At 33.2% G+C, this 21,136-nt stretch overlaps 1 protein-coding gene across 3 annotated transcripts in view; it reads right to left on the reverse strand.

Moving 5' to 3' along the window:
• Window positions 1-3,464: 3,464 nt before the first annotated feature.
• Window positions 3,465-21,136, reverse strand: part of LOC141441302 (neurotrimin-like) — a 52,541-nt gene continuing 34,869 nt past the window's right edge. The window contains exons 3-7 of one of the 3 annotated variants that reach the window (XM_074106009.1): window positions 15,726-15,854; window positions 14,572-14,665; window positions 9,251-9,378; window positions 7,674-7,842; window positions 3,465-5,493 (exon numbers count right to left, since the gene is read on the reverse strand). In XM_074106009.1, the coding sequence (XP_073962110.1) occupies window positions 5,390-5,493; window positions 7,674-7,842; window positions 9,251-9,378; window positions 14,572-14,665; window positions 15,726-15,854 (624 nt within the window). In that variant the 3' untranslated portion in view covers window positions 3,465-5,389. Of the gene's footprint in view, window positions 5,521-7,673; window positions 7,843-9,250; window positions 9,379-14,571; window positions 14,666-15,725; window positions 15,855-21,136 lie in introns of all 3 variants that reach the window. The other 2 variants (XM_074106000.1, XM_074105993.1) reach the window with 2 other exon arrangements.

A 21,136-nucleotide genomic window follows, 5' to 3' on the forward strand; every position in this document is an offset into this window, starting at 1 on the left:
CACAATAAAGCTTGCTTAAATATCAGATAAGACTCAATTTTTCGGTCCGGCAGGACATGACGGATATTTTTGTATACTTCACTGTGGCAGCTATTAATGCAGACTGTACAGAGTGACGGTTGCTTTGTACCTACTACATGAACCTGAACTTACTTCCACTCTGGACTCTCACAACTTCATTTAGGATAACATTAAGAACCAGTGCACCAAGTAACGATAACGAATGTCAAACCAGCTGTCAAATCTCCGTTAAAGTTAATTTCGGCAAGCCTAAATTTACTACGTACTTATGTACTTAGTTATACAACGAAAAGTCGGACGGCCGATTTGACATTGGTTATCGTTTAGAAACTTGGTGCAATTAACGCCTAAATAGTTTAACCATTCCTCGATTAATTTCATAAACGTCGGCCTACTTTAATCTACGACGGTTTCTCACTCAATATTTAAACTGATGTATTATTAAGTTGTACCCAAACGCGGCGGCATTGCGTTGAGCGTTATCATTATAGGAATCAACTGCGAGCACGCACGTATAATGCGAACCAAATTACCACGCAGCACGACGCTATAGTGGCGCGAAAAACGCCTATGCAGAGCGAGTAAGCGGTGATGCCTAAGCTAAATTATTATAAGTAATTGTTATTATACTCGTAATGTACCCTCATGCGCTATAGACCTCGCGAGTTTTTCAAAAAGGCTTATTAAATAAGGTATTTTTCACGGTATCAACCCCAATGGCGCCGTTTTGAAAAAAAAAAACAAAACTTGTGTCGACCAAACAAACCTAATAGGTAATTATCTTAACTGAAACTAAAACGACGCGTGTAAATTAATACCTAAATCACCTAAATGCGACTTTAAGAGGAAAACAGATATACGTAAAAATTTTCGTCCAGGCTGAAATAGCGACTCACTTGGTCAAGTAAGATCAAAAAGTACAACAATAAAGGATATGACCGATAGATTATTGTAGGTGGAAGCCAAAATGTTTGACAACGTTAATCGGCAGTTAATCGTATAAAACTAAATGGAACAATCCCATTACCTACGTCATAGACCTTAGCCTGATTCCGACGTTAGTTCTTATTTCTATAATTTGATTAATTGTTTTATTCTGTTTGGAAAGAAGAACAAACTAACAGTTTTTAATTTTCACTTGACGAAGACGAAGTCGCTGGTCAAGACGAGTCCTTGAATGAAGACTCAGAGCGGATACTCGGGGGCGCGGCAGACCACCGCATCGCTGGATGGACGACATTCGGCACAAGATCGCCAAGATTGGAAGAAGAGGGAAGGGGCCTACATCCAAGATTGGATAACCAAAAAGCCGCCATGATGATGGTGATAAAGACGAAGTAACTAATTCTAGAGGGATGTTCCGATAAATATTCATTGTACTGGCATTTTTGTACGCGTCTCGATAAAAAGTATAAACGTTGATTTAGCCGTACCTAAAACGTCTTATTCGATTTCACATAATTCGAAAAAAAAAACCGTATTTTTTGTGACTCATTTATTAATGATATTGATAAATTTATTTGTCTAACATACAAATACTTTGCAGAGAAAAAGAAAGAAAACAAAAACATAAAAAAATACCACGATTTACAAGTAGGTATGTAATAAAGCACTGCTATCTTATATCCATACTTCTATCTTATGTCATTCTGTCCTCGTCCAACACTGTCTAGACAATACTTTCCAAGACTAGAACACGCATCTGCAGCGGCACTCATTTGTTTTATTGATCCGTCCAAAATCGCCTCTGCATTGAACGGGTGAAACAAACTTGAGGCTGGCTTTATGCCCTTTAGACGAAAATGTTAAAATGCTAACCGTAATATGTTTGTGACCGTAGTATGTTTGTGAAATGTTAGTAGTAATTTGTTACCATTGGTAATAGTTTAATATGTTAGATAGGTATTTATTGTATTTGAAACTTCGCCTGAAATGATTCTTATCTCATTTCTTTATTTATTTTTCTATGTAGTACTGTAGAAGTTGTATTTACCACAAATTTTATTAATATGAACTATACTGACGACTAACTATAATGACATTATACAGATTTGTTTACGCAATTCATCGACTTTTTTCTGCAACGGAAAATTGACAAACAAAATTTTACATTTGTTATAATCTAAATCTAAATTGTGATATTGATGTAATAATGTAATTACGGCGTCACCCACTAAAACGTGTCCAGCTTTAGAGTTCCGTAGCCAAAATGGCAAAACGGAACCCTTATAGTTTCGCCATGTCAGTCTGTCCGTCCGCGGCTTTTCTCAGGGACTATCATTGCTAGAAACCTGCAAACAAAACTGCTACAAAATGGTACAATAAAACATTTAAAAAAAATTTTTAGACTCCTACCTCCCATAGAGTTTTTTTTCTCATCCAACTATGTAGTGTGTGGTATGTTTGGATAGGTCTTTTAAAACCATTACGGGGTTGCTAAAACGATTTTTCGATTCAGTAATTTGATTGCAAAATAATCAGCTTTAAAATCGAGCGTCCCAACCCCCCCTTAATAAACTCTAAAGCGGTGGGTGGAAAAATTTGAAAAAAAATCAGAATGGTAGTAAGTATATCAAACTTACAAGGAAATTTATAACGGTTAAGTTTTTTGAGAATTATTAGTAATTTAAGAGTAAATAGCAGCCAAGGTAAAAAATATACCTAAACTTGGAATATTCCTTACAAAATACGAATCCTTAGAAAAATATTACTTTTTTTTTGTAATGGCTACGGAACCGTATTTCGGGCGTGTTCGACACGCTCGTGGCCGGTTTTTTTGTACCTTCTCTTACTTTTTCGCATTGATGTGGTTGAGTTTGTGGCTTGATATTGCATACTATAAGACACTATAAGATATAAGATACTAAGTCACCTCCCATGTACAAAAATAGGCAATTTTAGTCTAGAAATGGTAATTTTTGGGCAACGATGATAATGATTTTACCAAGAAATTATATTATGTATAATGACAGCAAAATTTTCTGTCCTAAGTAGATAGTATCATATATTTTAATTTTTGTATTTCTTTTTTTTTGTTTTATTTGTGTTTGCTGTTCTTGTTTTTTAGTTTGGTTATATTTGTGTGTCTTTGTGAATGTGAATAAATGTCTTCTATTCTATTCTATTCTATTCTATTCTATTCTATAAATATTTTAATAAAATGATGTAAAATGAGACTTAATAATAATGTAATAAGGTCATCCTTTCCACATCTCTAAACAAAACAATTTTTGTATATTCTTGTATGTAAACATAAACTTTTTGTTGCCCAGAAAGTAATATGAATCTATAATGCTTTATTCTTCTCCCCAACTTCCCCGACGATCTAATGTATGTCTGTTCTCCCCGCCTTCCCGTCGGAATAAATTTACCTTCTATCTGTCATCCCGGAATGGAACTTTTTTGAGTTAATGTAAAAGAAAAATCTATGAAAAGAAACGCAATTATTTTTTTAAAACTTTATTGTTTCTTTATAATATTTATTACACATGTAATTTATATTGTAACGGCGTGCCAAACCGTCCGGTACCATTATACAATACATACAACAAGTTTTTAATACTATTATTTACCTGTATACAATAATAAACTTTTGACATAATAATAACTGGTTATATTAATCGAGATCTGTAATTTTAATAGCCTAATTCAAGAAAAATCACCTCAATAAATGTCGCGTAACTATTATTGATGACAATAGCTGATTTAGACAATCTTGTTGGACATACTGGGTCTAGATATATTTACATTTTGAGTTCACTAAAAATTATGACGTAAACCTGATTTTTTAAAGACAGCTTCTGTCTTGAAAGCACTTTAATGTTTATAAAATAGTATTTATTTCATGGGAGCTCATTTTTTAACAAGATATTTTTTGGGGACGGGTGCGCGTAGACAATTTTAAAAGTTCTGTTCTACCATGAAACTATGTTCTCACAAAAACAACGCACTTTAGGAAAGTTGACACCGAGTCGAAATAAGAATTTATTTATAACTAACCTGTTTATGCAAAATTTATATTTTTGTGTCTAATTTTATACTTATGCTATTAATCTTCAGTACCTATATTAACTGGGCCAGTTATAACGAGGTTCTACTCGCTTGCCACTGGTCAAGTAACTCCGATTCAAATTAATAGTTTATTCACCTGTGTTAAAAGTGTTCTTAGTATCTATACAATATTATGTACAACATCATTTGAATCAGAAAATTATTGGCTAAAACTTAAAATACAAATTTACACCCCTTACTACAGACATAGTAAAGCTAGATAGAATGATTCGTATAGTTTTACTTGTTATATTATTTACAGTTTTTCTAAACATTTTGTGTTTTTAAATAGTATTGTCAGCTGTTTTTACATTCCTGTCATCTTTATTTCTCTCAATGGATTAACATTTTATTATTCTTTAATCTTTAAGCACGGTTCATTTCGGTTCAATTTCAGTTTTTGCGAATTAATTAGAAATTCAATAAATAATCATAATTCAACAGTGTGACGTTGTACAGGAAATTTTAACGTTATTCTCAAGAACGGTTCTGTATAAATTATAAAACAAAGTCCGTAGATGACTTATGTTACACTATTTACAGTTCATTACTAAACAAGCGCTTAGCTACTTGCTTAGGGATTTAATTTTATATTTTACATAACACAACCCACACTATAAAATATAAAATAGATGCCAAGCTTGTTTCATTGGCATTTGTTTATAAGTCGTCAGATTGTTTTTGGCATATTTTAACTTGACTTACGATCGTCCAAAAGTTATTTGATTCTAATTACTTTGACGTTATGTTTCATGACATTATAATTATTTGACATTTTTTGCTCTTTATGGGCATAAGCTTGAAATAAAACCTTTTCAATTATCGCTCTGATATTTGATGTTACACGACAGCTTAAAGTCTGACCTTTTTGCTCTTGATCAGTTTGTTAAACTCTATACTATACAACCAATCTTTATTAGCATGAAATACATCTTCCCATATAGTTGAAGCTCTTATTGTTGTGAATTGACATACACATACTTTACACATTTACATATTATGTAACATTAATTATATTTGAGTTGTTTTTTTTACTCCAGAGCGTTTTTTTTTTAATTTATATAGCCGTTATTTAAGCTAGCGTAACATTAATAATGTTTTCTTATATTTTTCAGACACACGATGTATCGCTGTTTTATCAGTTATCAAGAAACATACGTGCTCGTTTGTTTATCGGGATAAAATGAGTCTCAAATACTTTTGGAAAACATGCACGCGTAAGTCCAAACGATGCTCTAAAGTGACCATTTTTCAAAATGTCAATGTAACAAGCCGATGCGTAAAACTGTATTTACATGTATAAATTGATTGGTATGTGTCAGGACAGCGCTATGAAGAGGCAGGCTACCAGCACGAGGCAGTGCGTGGGTGAGGTCGGTGCGAAGGCTTGCCCGCCTCGCTGCATGGCCGCGGGATACTCACCTGATAAAGGAAAAATCGAATTTGCTTCTTTGGCAAAAATTAAAACTGCTCTGGGAAACGCCATCACAATTTTTAGTCACTAATAATAATAATGATAAAAGTATTTTTTTGTAATCTTGTTTAATTAAGTTGTCATCATCATCATCCCAGCCTACATATACTTCCCACTGCTGGGCACAGGCCTTCTCTCAGATGAGAGAGCTTGGGCAGTTGTTCCCACGCGGATCCAGTGCGGATTGGGAATTTCACACGCACCATTGAGTTGCTTCTCAGGTTTGTGCAGGTTTCCTCACGATGTTTTCCTTCACCGTAAAGCTCGTGGTAAATTTCAAATGTAATTCCGCACATGAATTTCTAAAAACTCAGAGGTGCGGCCGGAGTTTGAACCCACGATCCTCTGCTTGAGAGGCCATAGGTCAAACCACTCGGCCACCACGGCTTTATTAAGTTGTAATTTCATTTAATGTTTAATTGAATTTGTAATAAAAAAATAAATGTACAAATAAGTAATGTCGTGACACTTGAAATCAATCATTTAGCATACCAATATCATTTGATGTATATTTTATAATACCATCGTAACCATGTGCTAGCATTGAGGGTAGACAAAAGTACAGCTGCCCTGCCCTGTACTGCACGCCCCCGGGTGACAAATTCCATGTGGTAAATCCCGTAAAGAAACATTTTAAACTAATCCCCAACGCTGTTCCGTTATTCCGTAGACCAATAAACTGACTACAAAAGTTCCGCATGAAAAATAGCGACGACGAGCATATGGCTTTCGTCAAGCATTTTTAATACGCCACGCCGTGAATTTTCCCGGCACAAGGCCGTCTATAAAATTTTCGACATTGCACTCTTTGACCTAGATAAATTTGACAGCGTACATTTTTTGAGGTCTGACTGAATAATAGCACTTTTCATTGATAATAAAATTTTAATTTGGTATGTAGAATAACAGACAACAGAGTTCGTATCTGGGTTACAGTTTTATTGTTTAAAATAAAAGATAAGTTTAGTTTTGTCAGTAAGAAAATATCCTAATAATTCAAAGCTTAAATGGGTCATAAAGTCTTGATAGCCTAGTGGTTGGCCTGCAGAAGGTCGTGGGTTCGAAGCCTAATAGATGTGTTTTTGAAATTTATGTTCGAAATCACATTTCGAATTTCTTACAAATTTTAGGGTGAAGGAAAATATCGTAACAAAACGGCTCTCACCTACGGAGAAATTCAGCGATGTGTATGAAGTTTCAAACCGCACTGGGCTTGCATGGTAGTTAAAGCCCAAGCTCACAGATTTTGAGTTTCTCTCAAAATGAGAACATATGTGCCTTAGTTTTGCTATGCCCCGCGGTGGCACGTATCTTATATCGGCCTATGCCGAGATACTGGATCATATGGCACAGAAAGTTAGTGGGAATGTAACTAACACATTATTGAAAGATTTTTTAGATATAAAATTTGAAATTTTGAACATAATAAAAACATTAGCGCACCCATCTAAAAGACACGTTTCATACTTTTGATTTATTGCCATCGTTGTTTTAATGATAATGGCCTTTATTCGGGATTTTTACTCTTCCCTGGGATTTTTAAAAATGTATTTCCTTTCTGCTATCTTACGGTCGTTTATCAACTAGATTGGGATGTCTTTGCGAATAAGGCCGCCTTGAGTTGCGGAGAATGTATTTTTTATATCTTTTCCTTTAAAAGATTACTTCAAATCAAAGGTAAAAGATTTTTTGTGTCACAAAATCTGTATCAGTCTCTGGAAAAACAGAAGGTTTAAGAAAAGCAATGACGTGGAGAAAGATAAACGTATACTCGTACATAATAGACATTGGAAAATATAGGTCTGTAATACGGCAATACTGATGCGTTATTTGTAATGGGTGAAGAGATTGTCAAGATCGGCAAAAACACAAGAGAAAGGCAATAGACGTTAATTCAGTTTAATTCTATATTTTTAGGTAGATAAAGATAGCATTAAATAGTCACTAACATTCAAGTTTCAAACAAAAAACGAACATGTTGTGTTTGTCTCGTAGGAACATAAAAATAAACGAAATGAAAGTGACGAATCAATGAAAGGATTGATTTGAACTGGATACAGGGAATATAGTGAAAATAATGATTTAAGTATTTCCAATTACAAATATAAATTAATAACGAGTAACTCACCATTAAGCACATGCACAACGATACTTTTGGATTGTGCATTGCTCGGGTTGCACTGATAGGTCCCAGAATCTGACGGCCTGGCCTGCTGTATGAGCAGGAAGGAAGTTGTAGTTTCTCCCTTCTCGGTCACCACTGACACCCCACCTCGGGGGGAGTCGTAACTTATGATCTGTAGGAAAAAAAAAGCTAAAGATAATGTATGATTTCTTTATTTCATTATGATTGATTATGATTACACTTATCTTATTTTGTAAGGTTCATTACAACTACTACCAGATACCCGTTTTTTTTGCTGAACCATTTATTATTATCTATAGGTAATAATTATATTATTTAAGAAAAAATAATCTGTTATTTAAATAGATGTAGAAATCGGGAGCTTGATTTGTTTTATTTTATCAAGCATATCTTAATGTCGATAAATTAAGTTAAAAAATTCGTAACTAGAATCATCATTAATGTTTCCAATTTAATTTATCAATTTACTTACATACAAAAATATGAAACAACATCTAAGTAGATTGCAAAATTCTACAGAAACCATAATTCCATTTAGCGCTGCAAATACTTAAGCCAAACGAAATCCTTTCGCTTACGCAAACGATTTCGATAAGTCAATTTTGAATCGTTCGCTGAAACTTGATCAAACTCTCATCTGATCTGGTTTTGTTAAAATATTTTTGAAATGAATAGAAAACGATTAACATCTGGTTTTAGCTAGATTACACATTAGAAAATAAAAATACATTTTTGGAAAATTATTAGATTACTTTTCATTGTGAAATTCTGCTTTTGTAGCTAATTCAAATTCAGAAAATGAATTCCGATAGTAATTTAAAATGAAAGAAAAAAAAGAAAATACATTTTTTATCTCATTTCCCGATTTTGGGCAATTAAGGAACAATACAATACAATACAATAACTCTTTATTGCACACCAATACAGTAAACAGTACAGAGAACACAAGTATATACATAGAGAACATTATTATTCATTGTTTTTTTATAAATTATAATATTATTATCCAATAATTTAAGCTGTAAAACACTCGTGCACATACAAAACTATATAATTTTATGTCTGAATTGAGCACCACCTAGCGATTTATTTATTCAGGTAAATAATCATAAACTCTTAACTCGTAAAATAAATATGGCATCCATTTACTTATATAGAATAAGTTCATATTTTCATCCAAGCCTGAATAATCAGGCACGGTAAAATTAAAAAGTGCTGTTTGGTTTTAACTTGATAGTTTTAGAGCTTTTATTACTTTGTCATTAAAAGTTTTCTCTTTATTATTCAGTTTGTAATATAGTGCTCATTTTTAAAAGAAAAACATGAAAGTTAGTAAAGATAAATAACATTTTATAAGTAAAACCAAAGCAAATTTCATTTAATTAAAAAAACACGATGTAGCCAGTTTTAAAATAATTATTTGTTTCTACATTGCTTACCGCGAACAATTACTTTGCTCACCCGCGAAAGACATTTTGCGGGTCAGCAAAATAATTGTTTGTAGTTCATTGATATGGAGCTCCGCAAAGTAACGCCTGATTCAATCAATTATTGCTTACCGCATCATTGTGATTCCAGAATATATACGCAGGTGGTTCAGGCGAGTACAATACAACGCAAGTCAGGTTTATTGTACTGCCTCGGTCGATGTATAGATCAGGACCACCAATAATCTCCGTGGTGGGCTCTGTGGACAAAAATAATAACATACACTAAGTTTTTAATGAATTAATCGTTAGAAACTAAATTGAAGTTAAAGTAGACATTTGCATTGATTGTGTCCTAAATTTAAGACGTTTAGGAAATTCCGATTATTAGAATTTGAAAGTTAATTGATAGTAAAAGTTGACATTTGCTTTGACGAATGTCCTAAATTTAGGACGTTGAGTCTAACGAGGCTAATACTATAAATGCGAAAATTTATCCCTGTTAGTGTACTTGTGTGTGTCTGTGTGTTAAGGTGACAGGCGTCATCCACTACGATATAAATCTGTGAATATTACTTATTTGTACAATTTTTTTATTTAAATATTGTTAAATTATCAATTGTACTTATCAAACCTGCAGGTAAAAAAATGTATAATTCAATTGCTGATAATGTCTAAGGTCCGAGTCGTTAAAGCGGTCGTTAACCTCCAATATTACGACGCTGTATTTCTGCTTTATCTAAATTCTGATACGGCATGAAATCAAATATTTTAACTGCAAATTGGTTCGGGATAGCTTTTTTAATTGACAACATTTTTACTACTTGTTCCCGGTTGTAGAAAAACAGGGCTGGATGTATATTCAAAGCAGTTTTAGAAACATAAATATACAAATAAAATATATCCCACTAATCCCACGAAAATAAGAAAGTTTGCAAGTCTGTTTGTTTGTTATCTCGTCACGCCTAAACCGATGAACCGATTTAGATGAAATTCGGTATACAGGTAGTTCAAGTCGCGAGGAAGGACATGGATAGTTTTTATCCCAGATAATTGCATAGTTCCCAATGGATAGCAATAAACAAATTCTACGCGAATGGAGTAGCGAGCAACAGCTAGTAAATACATAAATAAAATGTTCGCGTAAATGTCAGTCAATGAAGTAAGACCATAAAATTATTTTGCTTTAAAAAGGGTAATATTTTAACCACAAGCAGTTTATAAACTTTAGAATGAAACGATATGAAACGGACGTCACTTTAAACCAGACCACGTTATTTTAAGGTATTAATCTCAGTGAGTGCATTTACCTTTGATATGAAAAATCTCTGATCAGAAAGTTCTCAAGTCTTAACACTAAATCTTTATAAAGCAATCTTAAAATATACGTTGCCCTATGGTAAGCTTATCAAACAAGATGAAAGTTTTGTTAATAAGATCTTAATTGTTGTTTCTCAAAAATCGTCATAAATTGCAATTTAATCAAGTATATTCTTTAGCATTAAATGTGTAATATAAATTTATAAATTTTATACCTTTGGACGAGCAATCCTTTTATTTTTATGTAAGTATTTCAGCAATCTCAGAAACGATTCTAACGATTTCGATGAAATTTTTCTATGTGCCAGGTTTTTTGGTGTGCTGATCTCGCATGTACTGAATAAAATAAAATCAGAAATGAGTAATAATAAACCAGGTTAAAATAATAGCTTTAGTCCTAACTGGAAAAACAACTTTAATGTCAGTCTATCAGTGATTAAGACCGCTGCAATGTGTCCAAAACGCCAAGGTAATTTTTGCAATTAAAATTAGTGATTAACTTTCGGGTATTGTGTAATGGTTAATAATTATCATGGTACTTTAATGTCAGTTATAAAAATTTTAAACTTTATCACCATTACAAAGAATAAAAACTCCTTAATAACGAGCTAAAATTAGACTTTTTAATTTCAATTTTCGACCTAAAAATAGCCACGAGTAACAAAACAAAAATTGCCACCCCTACTCTTCTCGCAATAAAAGAAATTAATACAACGCGGGCTGGCGAAGACATTTTTTATATTGCCCCCAAGTTATCATCTGGCCGGACTTTTATGAGGTAATAATAAACGTCTTGTGATAAACATCGGCGCATTAATTTCAGAAAAAAATTGTTAACTACAGGATAGATTATGCACTTGGTCACTAGACCACTCTAATGTCGTTTTTGACATTTTAATTATGTCAACAAGAATTTTTACTCTTCTCACAGTAGGAATATTCAAGAGTACTTATGTAACTAGTAACTTAAATAGCGAGGGTACAAAACGAAGAAAATCCTAAGTAATAACATTAAAAAAAAATAACATTTCTTTTCATTTAATTATAAGTTCAGTGAACAAAAAGTTCTGTTTTTTTATCTGTCATTAAGAATAAAAATTCACTACCCTTTTATTCACTTGTAATAATGTTTAATTAAAAAAGCACAATGTATAATTTGGTCTATTTTTAGTTATGAAAATTACTCCTTACATTCCCCAATCCTCACTTATGTTCATGCTTCTCTTTCGTTCGAATTAAAAATTTAATTAGCTCGGAAATATAGATAAAACTGAAATACACCACCCCATGATATGTTCAAAGTATGTTTTTCTTTCGGACTTTAAACTTACGTGCGTGCGTTTAATACGCCGTCTGTACTTTGACTTGGCCAAACATTGTAAAGTAAACATTTAGTACTTTATTGTGTGAACGAACTTTTGAAACGCAAACGTATATGTTAGACTTAGTTTTAACATTACGACAACTTTGATGTTAAAGGGAGTTTGAGTAATTGCTTATTAAAAATACAACGATGGGGCCATGTACTTATTAAACTAAGTACATAAATATTTAAAAGAATGAAATAAATAATTTGTAATGGGCATTTTAAATATGGGAGTATACCAGAAGTTAATTGAAATCAAAACTTTACAAGATTTTTATAAGTGCATAAAAGAAACCTAACCTAAACAAATCAGTGCATAACACGATAAAAAAAATCGTCTTATATGGTTTCGCCGAAAATCATAATTGTATTTTAATAACCATTATGTATTTTATCCATTATTCACCGTTATTGGAAAGAGAATGAATAATAATATGCACGTGTATTTTGCGTATACTTTTATTTTCGTTTATACGTTCACTTCCAGCTCGACGGTTTGTAATAAATTTAATCATAAAAATATAATCTACACATTTTTAAGCCTTTTACTCATAGTACCTACGTAGAATCAATATTTAGTACGGGTTAGTCATATAATTGAAGTCCAAAACCAACCAACCAATTAGTTTGTTTTAAATCGAAAGTAGAATCGATTAGACTTCTTTTAAAGTAGCAGGTGTGTTTTCTTTATAATTCCTTCTTTTTAATGAAGTATTGGAAAAGTTGCACATAGGGTATTTTTTGGCAGTTTTGATTTCCTCGAGAAACGGAAAAGCGCAATTAACAAACTGCTCTGAATTTTTAATAATTCGATGATATTGGTCTGATATGTATTGATTTAGATTTTGTTTCAGTTAATCGCAATAAACTGAATAAATTATATTTAGGGGCTGTTTCACCATCCATTGATTAGTGTTAGCTGACGGTGAAATGTGATGCCGTCTCTATTTGTTTTGTTCGAATATGTTTGATTTGTTTTGGAGACAGCATCACATTTAACCGTCAGTTACCACTAATCAATGGATGCTGAAACAGCCCCTTAGTTATAAAAATGAATTGTTGTTGTATCGATAATTCCACACTCTTTATTATTCCAGAAGACGCCACGATAAAATCTTTCGTACTAAATTAATTAAGTATTCAAAAATTACTTTCAATTAATTTACACCACAAATATCTCTTAAAATTGCATATTAAGTTAACAACTGGTCGTTAAAATGTCAGCGTGTAACTTAATACAACAATCTTAATTTTTAATAGCAGCTATTTCTTGGTCTTGCTATCCCTCAGTAACATATACTAAGACTACAATCACGAATATATTATTCGCGATCGGCGAAGCGGCGAGCGGTACCTGCTGAGCTGGCAACGTTGCATTTTTGATCGTTTTTCTCGATGATTCCATATAAATTGTATGAAAATTACAAATGTGGTCTGATAGAACTCTTCTTAAATATAAGTTAATGTGTCTTTTCCAATAATTATTCGTGATAGACTTATTTTCTTTAAAAACCGTTCACATTTTTTCGTTTTTAAAGAATATAAAAGTCTATCACGAATAATTATTGGAGTAGACATAGCAGTTATATAGCAATACCATCACGATGTTTTATAAAATCACTCGCCGAGCGAGTCGCACGTAGTCATGGCCGAGCCGTAAAGCTTTGTATTCATGAACCTGGCTAGACAACTAGTAAATCGCGGGGATCAACGAGATTACTATCTAAGTTAACAAGTTCACTCACCGTCGAGACGAAGAGCGTTTATTTTAAACAGAGTGCTTAAAAATATCAAAGGACCTACGATTATTGTTATTGGAGTTGAAGCCACTTCAGATATTATTTGAACTGTACGACTGATTTATTTGATCGCTAGTATGTTTTTTGAACTTTGAATTCGATTTTATTATGATTTAGATTCTAAAAACAAATGAAGCAATTTGTTGACATTGATTTTAGAATTCGTTTATCGGCTATATCGCTATTTCGTGAGCAATGCAATTTTTATTTTATTGAAACCCATCAACCTATTTAGTTGTTACCCGCGACTCCGTCCGCTCAGAATTCGGTTGTCGCTATTCCGAAGGAACTATGCAATTTTCTGGGATAAAAAATATTCCATGTCCTTCCCCGGGACTCAAACTATCTGTATACCGAAGTTCTTCTAAAACAGTTTAGATATGGTGAACTAAGAAACAAACAGACTTACAAACTTTCACATTTATTTTGTAAGTGAGATTGAGTAACAAACATCTAAACAATTTTTCTCATTTATAAAATTAAGAGGCTACAATAGGATTATATTTGACGACCGGATGGCTAAGTGGTTAGAGAACCTGACTACGAAGCTTGAGGTCCTGGGTTCGAATCCCAGCCGGGGCAGATATTTGTGTGAATAACACAAATGTTTGTTCTCGGGTCTTGGATGTTTAGTATGTATTTAAGTATGTATTTATCTATATAAGTATGTTTATCCGTTGCCTAGTATCCATAGTACAAGCTTTGCTTAGTTTGGGACTAGGTCAATTGGTGTCAAGTGTCCCATGATATTTATTTATTTGTTTTATACTTTAGTTATATACATTCTGAGATAAAACGTTTCTAAAATAGCATTTAAGCTGATAAATAATGCAATAACACCCATGTGTGTAGTGTAGTGCCCGTGAGGTTTAATAGGAACATAATTTAGAAAGTCGGTTCTACAATTATGATGCCTAAAAAATAACGCAAAATTTGAATTATTATACTGGACGTAATAATGTACTTACCTACGACATTTAAGTGTATAAAATGGCTCATATGAGGCGTCGTCGATATTTGACACTCGTATATACCAGAGTCTCTATGCTGTGGGTACTTGATCTGAAACAAATAAAATATTTTTCAGTTACATTATATCGGCCTCTAAGAAGAGGCTGACCAATGAAGTCGGCCAAGGGTGAGTCGGAATCGCACACGAAGTGACTTTTATCCAGCAGCTTAGAAAGACATAATTCAAGGCTATTTTTCATATAGCTATTGTTTTTTTCTTTGCTCTTACTTTGTTATTCACATACTTCGCAGCATTATATATTGCAAATTTTGATTAAATACAAAAATGAAAGATATAACGGCTACTAAGCATATAAGTATTATAAAAGCCAAAATATTGCAAGTTTAATAAAAGCTTATGTATATTATTACTAAGTGATGATGAAAAAATACAATTTTTATAAGAGAAAAAGAAAAGTCGTACAAAGTCCAAAAAAGTTAAATTAATATTTACGTGATTAAAAGTAAGTCCCAAGGTAATACTTTGTTTAAACAAAATATCATGCAAAAGAAAGACATATTTAAACCTCCTTTTGTTTTAGAATAATTGAAATACTTAATTGAAGAAACCTTTTCGGTTTTTGGTTGGAGTAACAAATTAACCACAATATTTAATTAAAGGTTCTGTTACGTTAATTACGAGTAAAATAGCGTTTATTTAATTCAAATGCTTCAAAGAATCTTAAAACTATACGTAAATTTGTAGTACAACTATTTCAAATTGTAGTACAGAATTGTGGTAAAGAAAAGGCTTTGTAAATTAACAATTATACCATTTGGTTGTAATAAATATTTTAATATTGATGTTTGTTCTGAATACGTGAGTAACTAATAAATAAAATTCATGAATGCTTATTAACTTGCTTTCAAGTCTGTTGCACGGTAATTGTTTCGTGAAACTTCAAGCAAATTGTTAGATGTGTATTAGTATATAAACTAGAGCCTCTAAAATACCAGACTACGATTTATAATTTAAGATTTCTTTATAAAAAAACATAGAAACGTGGGCGGCTCTACTTATTTATTGTAGAAATACAATCGGAGTTTTTAGTTATTCTTCTATTTTCAACTGACACCTTTTTTGTCGGCAAAATAAGTAAGTTAACAATACCTGTAGAGTCCAATCCTCTGTATGTGGTAGATGTATGGCTCTGAAACGTTGGTCACTCGTATACGTATAGCGGCCGACAGTCAGCAAGTGTATGTCTCTGTGCCTCACCCACGAGACTTGCATATTTATCTGGAACAAGAAAAATAGAATTAAAGTGGACTTCAGGAACAAGCGTCCAGTCGGGCATATTATTATATTTCATCATCATCATCATCATGTCAGCCGAAAGACGTCCACTGCTGGACATAGGCCTCCCCCAAGGCTCTCCACTCAGACCGGTCTTGTGCTTTCCGCATCCACCGCGATCCCGCGATCTTAACTAAGTCGTCGCTCCATCTTGTTGGAGGTCTACCGACAGCTCGTCTCCCGGTCCGCGGACGCCATTCGAGAACTTTCTGACTCCATCGGCCATCAGTCCTGCGAGCAATGTGCCCCGCCCACTGCCACTTTAGTTTCGCAATTCTTCGGGCTACGTCGGTAACCTTAGTTCTGCTGCTGTTTTATTATTATATTTAATTAAATGATTATTATTATTATTATTATTATAGAACATCTATTACTAAAATTAGGTAGTTAAAGTCTATATAAATTGCTTTGTTAAAGACAGATTCATATGAGCATGACAGATGACAGAGCCTAGATATTTCTTCTTTTGGCCAATATGAGCGCTTCGCCATGATCAAAAGGGATACGCTATTATAACCTATATAGAAAACTTTGTAAAGACAGACAATTTTGAGCATGACTGACAGATAGATTTGGCCAATATGAGCGCTGCCATTACCTAGTACTTCGCACCCTCCCAATACTATATATTATGTTTGTTGAAATAAAGGACCAATACCTGAACCGAGTGAAACTTAAACTCATCTTCAAGGTGAACAAAAGTCGATACGGCACAAAAACAACCACAACAGCCACTAAGGCGAAAAGTTCCGTTGTTGGGCTGTCGTCGCATGAAATATGACGAAACACCATAATCTATTACTTTTGTTTTCTTACAACAAACAACATTAATTTCACCTACAAATTGGCCCCAACTCATTTCAATTTCAGGTATTGTCAATCAAGAGTAAATTAATAAGAGAATGTCGTTGCCACTTCGTAATTACTTTTAAAGATAAATGAATTTAATTATCAAAACAAACATTAAGGGCATAAATTGATTCCCAATTTTGCTTTATTTCGCCTTATTTTAATCAAAACTTTGCCAGATTGTACTTTAGAGGCACTGATTCTTAACTTCGCACTTTAATTTGAAAAGCGTCGGAAATTGGATATAATTTTGTGATAGTAGGTAATTAATTTATTTCGTACGATTTAATTAAATTGTTCGCTTTCATATAAACCGCTTAGTTTGTTGGAATGATTAATTTTCAGACGTCTTAGTGGTATTAGGGTGATTATTCTATATACTTCACAAGGAAACGAGACAGGCGGAGTTGATTAAATCCGTCAAAAACATTTTGAAACTTTACGAAATAAAAATCAAATTCTATAATTGAGTCACTATGGAAGAAAATGACAAAACTGACTTTTTTTAGTGTCAAAACAGAACCTCTTTTTTCAACGGAAAGCCTAGTCTGTCGAGAGAAATAAAATAAGTCATTGCCAAGGTATCAGCTTTCATTGTTACTATTTTTAACCCCCGACGCAAAAAGAGGGGTGTTATAAGTCTGACCGCTATGTGTGTCTTTGTGTCAGTGTCTGTCTGTGGCACCGTAGCTCTTAAACGGGTTAACCGATTTGAATGCGTTGTTTTTTATTTGAAAGCAGGTTTTTTAGCAATGGGTTTTAGATATGTTTTACTTATCAAAATCGGTTCAGCCGTTTTCGAGACATTGAACTTTGAAGTGACAAAGTCGGGGATTTTCCAACTTTTTGTTGGTTAGGTTATTAGCGGTTCTTCGAACGCAACGATGCTTGGAGAAAAAATTTACTTATTCTACTCTGTTTTTATTTTCTTTTCGGAAGTGAATGTGTGGGTTTTTAGGGTTCCGGAGCCAAAATGGCAAAAAAGGAACCCTTATAGTTTCGCCATGTCTGTCTGTCTGTCTGTATGTCTGTCTGTCCGTCCGCGGCTTTGCTCAGTCAGGGACTATCAATGCTAGAAAGCGGTATTTCGATGAGGATTTCGTAGAATCTCGGAAATCAATTCAATCTTATGGATTACGCGTACAGAACCGCGGGTATAGTCTATATGTTAATAAAAATATTTTGGTATTCGTGTTTCTTGAATTCACTAAACTTAAACCTGAGGCCATATCCACTTATTAGGGCAGTACCGTAAAAAGATTTCGCATAAAAATAACAACGTTAGCTTTTTCTGTTCCAACAATGAGGATAACATTGGTCTCGTTAGCAAGCTCTGTTCAGCTCTAGGGCAGCACTCACTGACCGAGTATTTCACCGTTTAATTTATTTCTATAGTCCTACGAATTTTAAAAATATGGATAAATTCATTTGTTTAATTCACCGTGAAAATATTCAACACTAGTGTTAAACCTTTTTGTTTATATTATAATATTACACTCTGGCCATTTGATTTGTATGTGTATATTTTTTTAGTTTGATATTATTTTATTCTTAGTCTGCTGTTGTCTTTAATCACTTCTGTCGTGTGTCGCTTACTGTAAACAATATTATACTCGTTTTATATAGGTACACACTCTCGTTTCATTTAATTACTAGCTTATACGAGCGGCTTGGCAAACGTTCCCAAACCAGAGGAATTATTGTCTAAGACTCTTGAAATCACAATCGTTTCTCACTAGATATTTCTTTCTTTCACACGGTTTAACACGAGGGTAGAAAGAGATACAAAAAAAAATACAAAAATATTTATTTGCTTAATAATTCACAAGTTTACACTATAGTTATGCCCAGCGGACCCCAAACTAGGCTGAGCCTGTATCTTGGGACCCTGAAATCTGAGATGGTGAAATCAATTGCGAACTCCGATTGCGAACGTCAGAGCGTTAGACAATACCGCAGATTTAGCAGTTGCATTGAGATTCTGATATTTTGCAAAAAAATTAAACCGTTTTATTACACACATCAATATATTTGTGTCAATTTTATGATTTAAATTCGGGTGTTGCTTCGCGTACCTTGATTTTAGAAAACTCGATATTTCGGAACAGTTTCATGCGCCATGATCACGATTTCCATTCTCCAGTCGTCCCGTGATCATGGCCCATGCAACTGTGCCGAAATATCGAGCTTCTCTAAAATCAAGGTACGCGGAACAACACCCGAATTTAATTCATATAATTAGTAATGACCGCGATAGTCTAAAACATTGTATGTGTGACAAAGTCAGACAAGGAAATATTTTCCACAAAAATAAAACTAGAACTTTTGTGTAATAAAACACACACGATATAGCTATTAATTCTTTATATGAGATTGTTTCAAAGAGTATAGAATCAGAAGAAAGGTTTCTGAGCATACTTTTAATAAATTCCTAGTATTTCTGAATTACTCGTTAAATATTCGAAGTCCAAGTACGTGCTAGGAACAGTTTCTATGTGAGAGGAAATTACCTCTAATGGCGTAACTGTGTTCGCTTCAGACTCACTTAGACATTACAATACCTACTTCCAGGGCTCTGGGTATATTTATTTACCAATGTAATAAACATTTAGTTTCACACTGGGAGCAAAGTTTATGTTATCTTTATTGGACTATTTGCATACTTAATGAAATACTTGCGGTGTATTATGGTTTAATTTTATACTCGTTAAGGATAAGTATTTTGTTGGAAGTATTTTTATGTTGGTACTTTACTTTCAGTGCGAATGTAAAAGTGAAATTTATTAACTTTTTATAATCCCCGACGTAAAGAGGGTCGTTAGAAATTTGACCCAAAAGTCTATCTGTCTGTTTATCTGTCTGTCTGTGGAATCGTGGCCACCAAATAGATGGACTGATTTCATGCAGTTTTCAAACTGAAAGCTAGTTTAATCGAAATGGTCCTGCTATAGCTATGTTTTATGAAAATCGGTCGAGCAATTTTTTAGATATCAAACTTTGAAATGGCAATGTCTGAGGTATCGAACGTTTATAAGCTGCTTAGTTTATTAAATAAAAAAATTAAATACTACTCTACTCTCTGATTTTCTATAAAATAATTATAATTAATAAGTAGAGTAAACTAAAGACGTTTAAAAACCTACGATGAAAGATATTTAATCCAATTTCACGAACTGTTAAAAGAATAATCATTAATCAGATTTAAAGAAGAGTTGGCAAAAGTGAATCACTGAATGACAATCCAAAATTAAATGCATTTATACAAACAAAATATCAACTTCTCAAGCTAAAAACTTCTTTCTTTAGGGCAAAACAATGGCCAATCGCCAAGGTAGACATATTTTCTCTCAACTGACTGGTTCGCTTCACAAACAAAACCTCACAGATTTAAAACGGCCCAAATGGCGCGAAAAAAGACATCACAACTGAATATAATCAGCAGGGCTACTACCAAACTTGAAACTCGAAGTTCGTGTCGTGCGGTCCCTCTGACACATACTGTTTAATACGAGAGCGAGAGGGACCGCGCGACACGAACTTTGAGTTTTCGAGTTTCGTAGTAGCCCTGCATGTTCCAAGAGGAATGAAATCGTGATCATTACCGCACACCACGTAAAATTTAAACGGGCATAGTAAATCTCGTTTTAAAAGCATCTGAGTGAGATCTCGTTAGCGACTTGTTATTTATGTGAAAGATGTGGCGAGGCCTAATGAGATTTTTATATAAACCCACAATGGCTTTAAGCTTGCATTGTGCTATTGTTGCCTTTCATTTTAAGCCCGCTGTGGTCCACGCTACGCAAATTGGGCTAGCGAAATAGACCGAAAATGTTTAAATGAAAAAAGGGGCAAGTTTGCTTTGCTGTTTCTGTGACAATAGGGGTGGGTGACTTGATTTAGCTCTGGGCTAAGCATAGTTGCTTAAGATTTTATTTAATTTTCAGTGTAAGTAGGTATAGATATTTTTAAAGTAAAGTTTCATTGTGTACACAAAAAACAAAAATTATCGATCTAGTTTAGTGAATATCATGCACCTATTGAAATAACATAATATCTTCATCCAAGAAACACTATTATAACATATTTTGTTTGCACAAAAAAAAGATACAAGGTAAAATATATACAGAACTCATCAAAAAAAATATGTTATAGATATATTAAATATATTATTGAAATAAAAATATATGAATATGGCAACAAAACTTATAAACAGACGCTATCAGAACTAAAAATATGGCAATAGAACCCGTAACAACGCACGAAATCTCAATTCTATTTTCCTCTAAATTACATTATTGGTAAAAGCGCATGTTTAGGTAAATATTTTACATAAATATTTTAATTATGGTAAATAATAACCAGACAATGTTACCTAA

Source organism: Choristoneura fumiferana, chromosome 2 (assembly GCF_025370935.1).
Source record: "Choristoneura fumiferana chromosome 2, NRCan_CFum_1, whole genome shotgun sequence".
Classification (NCBI taxonomy): Eukaryota; Metazoa; Arthropoda; class Insecta; order Lepidoptera; family Tortricidae; genus Choristoneura; species Choristoneura fumiferana.